Here is a 9,276-nt window from a genome sequence, read left to right as displayed (position 1 = left end):
CTCCATCACAAACCATCTTCACTCTTTTATCTTTTTCTTTCACAATCTGATTTTCTGTATAATTTTTCAATTATTTTTTAATGAAACATATATATATATACATATATGTATTCAAGTTCTCCTGTTTTGCATATATCTATCTATATATGTGTGTATTTTATACATCATGAATTTAGTTGATCCCGTGGAGAACACAGGGCCACGATGTGACACTACAATCATTTATTCAAATATAAAAAATATCAATAATAATTTGTGGTATTTATCAACAAATAAAAATAAAATGTATGTAATTTATAAAATATATACACCTAAAAATTTTTAAGTGTAATAAATTAAGATTGAAAAAGAATAAAAAGTAAAAAAATTATAAGATCATAATATAATAATAATTAGGGAAAATTATCATTTTCCCTATTTTTTAGATTCAATACAATTATTGATTTCCCAAGGCTGTGGGACCCAATGAAATATAAAAGACACAGGTATGGAAGGGTGTGTGGATAGAACGCGCGATCCAACCGCCAATCAGAATTCAGAACAAAATAAAAGCGGAACCCTTCCTAATCCGGCTACAATTATCCGCGTTTCCAAACGCCTCCCCAAACCCCTTTGGTCAATTCTTTTACACTCAACTACCTTCATTCCTTTTCAACAATTGGAACTCTTTTAAACAAACAAAACGAAGCCACCACACGCCACAAAACCTTCTTCTCCCTATCTCTAGGTCTCTCTCCTCTCTCCTTTTCTCCTGGACTTGAGTTGAGGGCTAGGGTTTTGGGCGAAGAAGTTCTTATTGAATTCCGTACAGACCTTCATGGCTGTTTCCACTGGTTTCGCCTCCGCGTTTGCCGGTGCTAAATTGGAGACCTTGTTGTTGAATCCTTCCTCATCGACGCCTTCGCCATTGACGCATTTGGCACCTCAAAATGTTCGAGTCTCTTGCAGACCAAACAGGAACAGGAGACTCCTCGTTCAGAGAGTGAGATGCGAGGTCTCCACATCGGATGCTTCGATTGGTGCCGACCGACTCGATGCTGCCAAAGCATCCAGCGTCTCTGCGCTCGAGCAGCTCAAGACATCCGCCGCTGACAGTGCGTTTCTCTTTTTTATCTACTCATTTTCTTTCTTCGTCGTGATTAATTGATTGGCTTTAGCTTTGGATTTTTGGCTAGTTTTGTGTGTGATGTTGTCTTGGATTTTGATTTTGAGAATAATTGTTATTTTCGGTCAATGCTTTTGTTTAATTGTGAACAGTCCGGTTTTGGAAGTGAGTCATGTGCATCTGCTATTTTTATTCGCAGTTTGCGGTTGTCTCGTTAGGAAAGGGTTTTGACTTTTCCGTAGTCAAGTTTTTAATGGCTGACTATGATGATTTAAAGGAGAAAAGGGTAACCCAAATTGAATGTTCAAACCGTAACGACAAGTTCAATTGAAAAGAAGAATCATATCTAGTAGCCAGGGTTTGCTGTAACTATTGGAAGATTAGTCTTTTGCTCAATTCCTTCGAGGGATTTGTTTTACACCTGAACTTCAAAGCTTTGCAGCTTCTTATAAAAGACGAATGAGATTTTTATTCTCTATGAAAATATTGTCTTTCATACTTTTTGTACTCCCCATTTCCTATAAAATTGATTTTCAGCATCAGTTCAGTTGTTCCTCTCTGCGTGCTGAATTTTCTCTATGCTGAGTAACTTCAAAATAGCTTAGGGAAGCCTGCATGTAAAGAAAACTATCAATTTTGTCCTGTCAGATCTTTTATTACAGAAGCACCTGAAAAACATGCTTGCTGTTAGATTATCGCACATATAATTGGGTATTTGGATAGTTAAAAAGCAGCCCGTAACCCACAGGTAACAGACATACCTTGGGAGTCATCTTTTTCTGCAAACCATAAGTAACAGTAGCCTCTAAATATGACAGACAACATGGATTTGAGTGGAAGTCCAAGAATGGCTTTAAGAATTCTCTGCTTTGCAGACTAGTTTAATCTAGCGGCTGATATTATGGTGCTACATGCCAAGTTGGTAGCCTCGACCCTTTGGATTTTATCTATTAAGAAATGCCTCACCTGTATTGTTGAGTATATTAGAGTCCTCATTACCGGCCGCCAATTTATTTCTGAACTACAGATTTAAATCCCCAGATGCTGTTGTCGCAAAAAAAATAAGATGCTTCTGGTTATCTCAATAATTTATGAAAAGTTATAAATAAGTTTTTGGTGAAAATACAAACGTCTGTTAGCAATATACTGATGATCTCATCATTGCCTTGTATTAGGATACACAAAGGAAAGAAGCAGCATCGTGGTAATTGGGCTTAGTGTTCATACTGCCCCTGTTGAAATGCGTGAAAAACTTGCCATCCCTGAAGCAGAATGGCCTCGAGCCATTGGGGAGTTATGTAGTTTGAACCATATAGAGGAGGCTGCTGTTCTTAGCACCTGCAACAGAATGGAGATATATGTTTTGGCTCTTTCTCAGCATCGTGGAGTCAAAGAAGTGACTGAATGGATGTCGAAGGTACTTTTTTCACATCCTGATGCGTTTTGTTTTCTCACCAAAGTTGGGAATGCGGATCACATGGGGGGACCTTGAGGTTTCTTTAGCTGCCAATGGGAGATATGTTCTTCAGATTTTGCAGTTTTCCTAACATGTCCCATGACAATTTTTAATTTTATTTTGAATTCCAAACATATGAAAGTCAAGCCAAAAGTTTCAGTTTTCTTTTTTTCCCTCCACATTCATTATTTTTCACCTTCATATTTGAATAAGTTTCCTGCATTAATTTAGGCTCTTTGGTGGTAGTAACTAACATCTCCCGTTCTTTTCTCCCAGACAAGTGGTATCCCAGTTTCTGAGATTTGTCAGCACCGATTTTTACTGCATAACAAAGATGCCACACAGCATATTTTTGAAGTCTCAGCAGGTCTTGACTCCCTTGTCCTAGGAGAAGGTCAAATCCTTGCTCAGGTTAAACAAGTTGTAAAACTTGGGCAAGGAGTCAATGGCTTTGGGAGGAACATTAGTGGACTTTTCAAGCATGCAATAACTGTTGGAAAGCGTGTTAGGACTGAAACAAATATTGCTGCTGGGGCTGTTTCTGTTAGTTCAGCAGCTGTTGAACTTGCAATGATGAAACTTCCTGAATCTTCACATGCTTCTGTGAGGATTTTGGTGATTGGTGCAGGAAAGATGGGGAAGCTTGTGATAAAGCACTTGGTTGCTAAGGGGTGCACGAAGATGGTGGTCGTAAACAGAAGTGAAGAAAGGGTTGCAGCAATCCGCGAGGAGTTCAACGATATTGAGATCATTTACAGATCCCTAGAAGACATGCTAGCCTGTGCTGCTGAAGCTGATGTGGTTTTTACCAGTACAGCATCAGAAACCCCTTTATTCTTAAAGGATCATGTCAAGGATCTTCCCCCTGTTGGTTCAGAAGTTGGAGGTCTGAGGCTCTTCATTGATATATCCGTTCCACGGAATGTGGGCTCGTGTGTGACAGACCTTGAAGCTACACGAGTCTATAATGTAGATGACCTTAAGGAGGTCGTGGCTGCCAATAAAGAGGACCGGCTCCGAAAGGCCATGGAAGCTCAAGCCATTATTGCTGAGGAATCAAAACAGTTTGAGGCTTGGAGAGATTCACTGGAGACAGTTCCCACTATCAAGAAATTGAGGGCTTATGCAGAGAGAATCAGAGTAGCTGAGCTGGAGAAATGCTTATCAAAAATGGGGGACGACATCTCTAAGAAAACAAGAAGAGCTGTTGATGACCTTAGCCGCGGCATTGTGAACAAGCTTCTTCATGGTCCAATGCAGCACCTGAGATGCGACGGCAGTGATAGCCGGACTCTAACTGAGACCCTTGAGAACATGCATGCTCTTAACAGAATGTATGGACTCGAGACAGATTTAGCCATTCTAGAGGAAAAGCTTCGGGCGAAGGTGGGGCAGAATCAAAAATAAAAAGCTCGGGTAGAAAAATCAGTTTGACAACACTTAAATTTACTTCCCTCATAATTGAATAAGAGGAAAACTTCCTCATCTAGTCAGAGTGCTGGTCCTTTTTCGGGATATGAGTTTGAATAGTATCACTGTGTAGTAGGGTCCCTTCCCTTGGGAGATATCCCAAATTCATTTATTGGTGCAAGACACTTTTGGCTAACTTCCGGTTGCATTCCTTCCTGTATCAAAACAAACATGTTGATTAGTAGAGCACGGCCGAGGTATTATGAGGTGAGCTTAATCTCTGTACCGATTTGCCCTGTAATGTAGGGTATGTATCAGGAAATACTGTTAATCTTTGTAATTACTTTGCTTGTCATTTAATATAAATAGTATATTTCAGAGAATTTTGATTTCCTTTAGTGTTCTTTCCTGTGGGAAACTGTTGTTCATTGTGGAATATATTCGGGGGTTGTTCATTATTCGTTTCCTAGCTGAGTTGGCTACCTTGTCCCCTCTCTGCTAAAAGTGAGAGTTCAAACCTTCACAAATCCTTTGGAGCCATAAAAAAAGAATGAGGAAAAGGAAAGATTGGAGACGATAGTAATTTTTTGTCCCTTTCTGTTTTTTTTTTAAACTTTTCTCTCTTGCAGCCTCTCGACAATCCTGCAGTATTCATGGCCCTTGCAAAGGTAAGTTTCTTTTTGATAATTGTAGGTACTTTTCTGTAATCATGTAACTCAATGATATGCTTCTTGACCCGTCAATCAAAGAATGTTTAGGTTGGGTTTACACGGATTAATTTTTTTCTAGATGATTTTAGGCATGCATGACTCCGTAACCTTTTAAATTTTAAGACTTGTTTAGTGAACTATAAATGATACAAATACAAAAGACAGGATTCCTGTTTCAGTAGATGGTGGAGCTGTTATTGTCAAACCCTTATTATTTAGAAATTATTTTTGAATGAGTCCCCGTACAAATAGAATACAGTAATACTGTAGACTCTGAAGATGAAATTATATTTTTATAAGAAGATTAATTTTTTGTACTGTTTAAATTTGATGTATTGTGCAGAGTATCTCTGATCCTTGGAAGCCTGAAGATCCATTTTCAGTGTTCAAACTGAAACTGGTGCTGGTGTTGAATGTGCAATGATAAAAAGTAGCAAGTGGATTGTTGAAGTCACAAACACAAATCATGTGAATTGTGAGATTGCTGTTAATTACCAAACAGACAAGAGCCAGGTAGGTAGCTACTCACAACAATTATTTATCCCATCATCAATATTTTGGAAAAGCTGTCAATCTATGCAAAGCCGGATGGGAGTAGCCATGAACAATGTCTGAAGGTTTTAAATTAGACTAGAAATTAGAATCTGAATTCATAAAAACTAATTGGAGTAGGAATATTTCTTTTCTTTGGCATGTAAATTTTAATTCGAATGATTTGTTTTGGAGTGCCATGTGGTGTGGGCTAGGGAGAATCCGAAGACCAGTGAAAAGAGGAGGGCGTCCACTAATTTACTATTCGTTTAATATGTGATATCTGGGATTGTCTTTTCCTAAATTTTTTGTTGAATGTTCAATTTTTGTAGGTTTAAGTGTTATTTGTCTATTTCTATTGAAAAGTTTGATTCTTACAGAAACAGGAGAGTAAATATTTTTGTAACATTAGTTATTAGGTTATTTTTTTTTTTTTTAAAAAAAAGAAAAAGTAGTGCGTACAAGGAGAGGGAAGTAATCAAAAACCTCATCATCATTTCTAATTATCCTCCTACCACACACCTACCCCCCAATTTTTGTCCTTTTCCTTTCACTTTAATTTCTCCCATTTTTATAATTTCACCAATTCTTTTCTTACTTTAAATTTCTTAACGTTATTTAACCCACAAATAATTAAAAAAAAAAAAAACCCACTTTCATTAAATTTACACCTTCATTTCTCTATCTCACCAAATCAAAAATCCCTGCAAATATAATCTCTAAAATATATTGAGCTTCCGAATCATAATCAGACGAAAACAAAAACAAAAACAAAAAAAAAAAAATGCACCATAACTCAATCAATTCTTCTGTGGGCCATTTCTTTCGTCATTTTCCGCAGAAAGGCCCGCGCCGTCTGCTCCCCAGCTTGTCCCCATATTTTTTTCATTCACTTTTAAGCCCCATCTCTATTTTTCTTTCCTAGGTTGAATAATAATATCCAATCAAAATCTTGCATTTTCGAAGCCGTGCAGATCGCTGACTTTGTTCAACGACTTCTTCATCATGGCTACCTTAGCCAGCTTCTCCGCCGCTCTCCAAGCCGATGTCGGCGTAAGCGGCTCACCATTCTCGTCCATCAACACCATCACCTCCTTCTCCCTCTCGCTCCCTCTCCTCCGTTGCATCACCACCATTCGCTGATGCTGCTCTATCAGTTGTTGCCTCTTCCAGTGAAGTTCCGCCAACTCGGCCTCCAGCGCCCTCACGTACTCCTCAGCTGCGGCTGACCCCGATTGCACTAGCAAGGCTCGAGCCGACGCCATTAAGTGGTGCGCGCTGGTGAAATCGCCGTGTTCTGACAATCTCCGCGACTCAGCTATTGCTCGAGTCGTGAAGAAAAGATTCCTGAGCCGTTCGATCTTGGGCAATGATGATCGTACGGTGTGGGGCCGGGGAACCAACAAAGGCTGATCTCTGCCATATATCACCTCCTGTGTAGCGGGGTCCTTGTAGAGGCATCGAACGGACATCACGTGGTGGGACCCAACCGCTAATTCTGGGACCCGTAGCTCAACCAGCAGCTCCCTCTCTTCCTCGGCGTATAGATCGCCGAGACGAACGGATCCCGAGTTGAACGCCGTTGGCCGTCCGTTGCATGAATAGACGGCTGATATCTGGGCTTGAGAGGAAGCCGACGAAAAGCTGAGCTGAATTCTCAAATCTTGTACGACTACGCTCAGTAATCCACCTACGCATTTGGCAAACGCGTCCTCAGCCGGCTCGTGGCTGTAGCCCCCGCTTCTTCCAAAACCGAAAGAATGTACTGGGATCTCTATGTGAGCAAATCGAGTGGAGGACGCGTGGCTTGAACTGTGCCGTTGATTACCCGCATTAGCCTGGACCCTTTCATCCTGACCGTCAGATAAAAGCATTATACTGGCGACGGGATTTCTCTCCCTCCGATCTTCGAGCACCTTAGCGGCCTTCTTCAAAGCATCACCAACGCTGGTCCCTTGACCGCAAACGAGCCGGTCGACAATGCGCTTAGCCGCGCGCTGGCCCTGAGCTGTCATTCTCCTGAGAGGCAACAATCTCTTAGCCGTAGCCGAGAAAGCCACAATGGAGAGCCGATCAGACGAGCCGAGCGCCGAAATAACCAACCGCATGGCACGTTTCAGCATCTGAAGCTTGGCTCCGGTCATACTCCCACTCACGTCGAGTACAGTCACCAAATCAATTGGCGCCCGAAGTGAAGGGTCAAAAACCGGCGTCGTATTGCTGCCTCTTCCCGTTGTTGGTGGCGGCGGTGGCGGCGCCTTCACCCTCAATGCGACAGCATAAGTTTCGTAGCCACGGCCAACCGATATAACAGCGGATTCCGGCATGAGTCTGACCTGAACGTTTCGTGAACATCGACCATTGAGGGGGAGCTCATCAGATTTGGTAGATGACGAATTATTAGGAGTGACAAAGAATCCTTGGAACTCCTCTACGTCGTCGTTTTCATCCTCCTCGTCGCCATTCTCGTCCGCTTCAGGAATGGGGACAAAGCGAGCACCAGCAGTCGGTGATAGCAACGGCTCGTCATCGTCGTAGATTCTCAAATCGGATGGGCTAGGCATAGGTGGCTGTTTAGAATCTCGCCTGTTGGCTGCTCTAGGCGAAGATTCAATAACTCTCTTGTCTTCAACTTTTGAATTAATTGGATTGTTGTGGACTAAACCAGAGTCGTCTTGACAGGGTTGGGAATCTTGGGTGGCAAGATTTTTGTGGGCGGCAAGGAGAGGGACGTCTTTCCAGGTAGTATTACAGACGGGACAGACCAGGGTGCCATGCTTCCGGACATGATCTGCTATGCACGGAAAGTGAAAGGCATGCGAGCATTCAGCTGTGTAAATGGCCGTGCCCTGACCTGTCTTCACGCTATTCAAGCATATCCCGCAGCTACTCTACAGTAACCCAAAAAGAAGAAATGAAAATCACTTACCAAATAATTTTAACCCAGTCAACTAAAGAGAAAACCCATAATGGTTCTTACCCTGAACTTGAAGCTGTTCTTAAAAAGAGAGAGCTTGAGAGGGGATCGAGGTGAGGACGGGTTTGAACCCAGTACTGGTCTGGGGCTCTTGGATGCCTTGGGGGTGGTTTTGCATTGGTTTCTGGGGAGGTCATTTGTGGCCAGTGCTTCGCCGGAACTAGCAGTACGGCAGCGTAGGCTCGGGCTCGACGCCGGTTGACACTGCAATCGTGGAGTGGAAGGATTGCTTCCACCGGAGAGAAAACCAAGCTTCGCACAGCTCCTTGGGCTTGGACTCGTACAAGGACTGCGTTGTTGCTTTTCCCCCATCGTTGTTTCTCGTTCTCGAGGAATCGTCGTGCAAAATGCCCTTCTCCAACCAGTACCCATTTCTCAAAAAACCCAGAATCCTAGAACAAGCATGAACCTTCTGTCTTCCTTTTTCCCCTATCCTTTTCACCTCTAATATACCTCTTTACGGCTTTCTTTCTCTTGTCCACATTAATCAACAACAGGATAAAGAGAAAAAGAATCCTTGTTTAATGTCGATCTGATCATATGGCTGGCACAGAGGACAAAAGGGTATGATCGGTTACAAAGATACAAGCATGGGATCAAATGCTGTAAAGCAAAGAGACAAAGTAGACACTGAAGATAGAGATTATAAAGATTATATATGTACATATGCAACCAATCCGCAGAGAAAAAAAAAAAAAGAAAACTGTAAGGGAAAGCTCCTTTCTGATTTCTACTTCCTTTTTCTTCTCAAATTTCCATTTTTCTTTTGATTTCCGCAAAGAAAATTCACAAAACTAAAAAGCTCGAGATCTACTTTGCTTCTCTATCTCCGTGTGCTATATGTTACACAGGGATCCCCCTTTTCTTGGTCCCAATGTATAAATATATACACATATATTCGTCGGGAATGGTTAATGAGGACTTTACCAAGGTAACCGCCACGTGTGGGTTTATCACAATATATTCGTCGGAAATGGTTGGTAAGGATTTGACCAAGGTAACCGCCACGTGTGGGTTTATGAGTAGACAACCGGTCAACGGGAAGGGGTCCCCCCGTTGCTCTCTGTGTTATCTCCGTTATGGCCAC

The 9,276-nt window shown here is 41.8% G+C and overlaps 2 protein-coding genes across 4 annotated transcripts; one reads left to right on the top strand and one right to left on the bottom strand.

Moving 5' to 3' along the window:
- Positions 1-651: 651 nt before the first annotated feature.
- On the top strand, positions 652-5,556 carry LOC110825314 (glutamyl-tRNA reductase 1, chloroplastic-like). Of its 3 annotated transcripts, XR_015819707.1 has the most exons (5): positions 652-1,094; positions 2,281-2,522; positions 2,838-4,238; positions 4,601-4,639; positions 5,025-5,556. XR_015819707.1 is itself a non-coding variant. In XM_022055767.2 (3 exons), exons 1-3 carry the CDS (start codon positions 818-820, stop codon positions 3,966-3,968), a joined length of 1,650 nt encoding a protein of 549 aa, XP_021911459.2. In that variant the 5' UTR covers positions 652-817; the 3' UTR covers positions 3,969-4,354. The 3 variants fall into 3 exon arrangements, 1 of the variants encoding a protein (XP_021911459.2); XR_015819706.1 differs by lacking the exon at positions 4,601-4,639; XM_022055767.2 differs by lacking the exons at positions 4,601-4,639; positions 5,025-5,556 and having other exon boundaries at positions 2,838-4,354.
- Positions 5,557-5,913: 357 nt separating this feature from the next.
- Positions 5,914-9,063, bottom strand: LOC110809457 (Zinc finger (C3HC4-type RING finger) family protein). The gene is made up of 2 exons (XM_022035313.2): positions 8,193-9,063; positions 5,914-8,103 (listed from the first exon to the last, which is right to left on the bottom strand). The coding sequence occupies exons 1-2, from the start codon at positions 8,559-8,561 to the stop codon at positions 6,157-6,159; spliced, it is 2,316 nt and encodes a 771-aa protein (XP_021891005.1). The 5' UTR covers positions 8,562-9,063; the 3' UTR covers positions 5,914-6,156.
- Positions 9,064-9,276: the final 213 nt, after the last annotated feature.

The sequence above is a fragment of the Carica papaya genome, chromosome 1, assembly GCF_054855325.1.
Source record: "Carica papaya isolate Zhongbai chromosome 1, ASM5485532v1, whole genome shotgun sequence".
NCBI lineage: Eukaryota > Viridiplantae > Streptophyta > Magnoliopsida > Brassicales > Caricaceae > Carica > Carica papaya.
The sequence above is the reverse complement of the archived record's forward strand: the minus strand, read 5'-3'. Positions and strand labels throughout refer to the sequence as shown.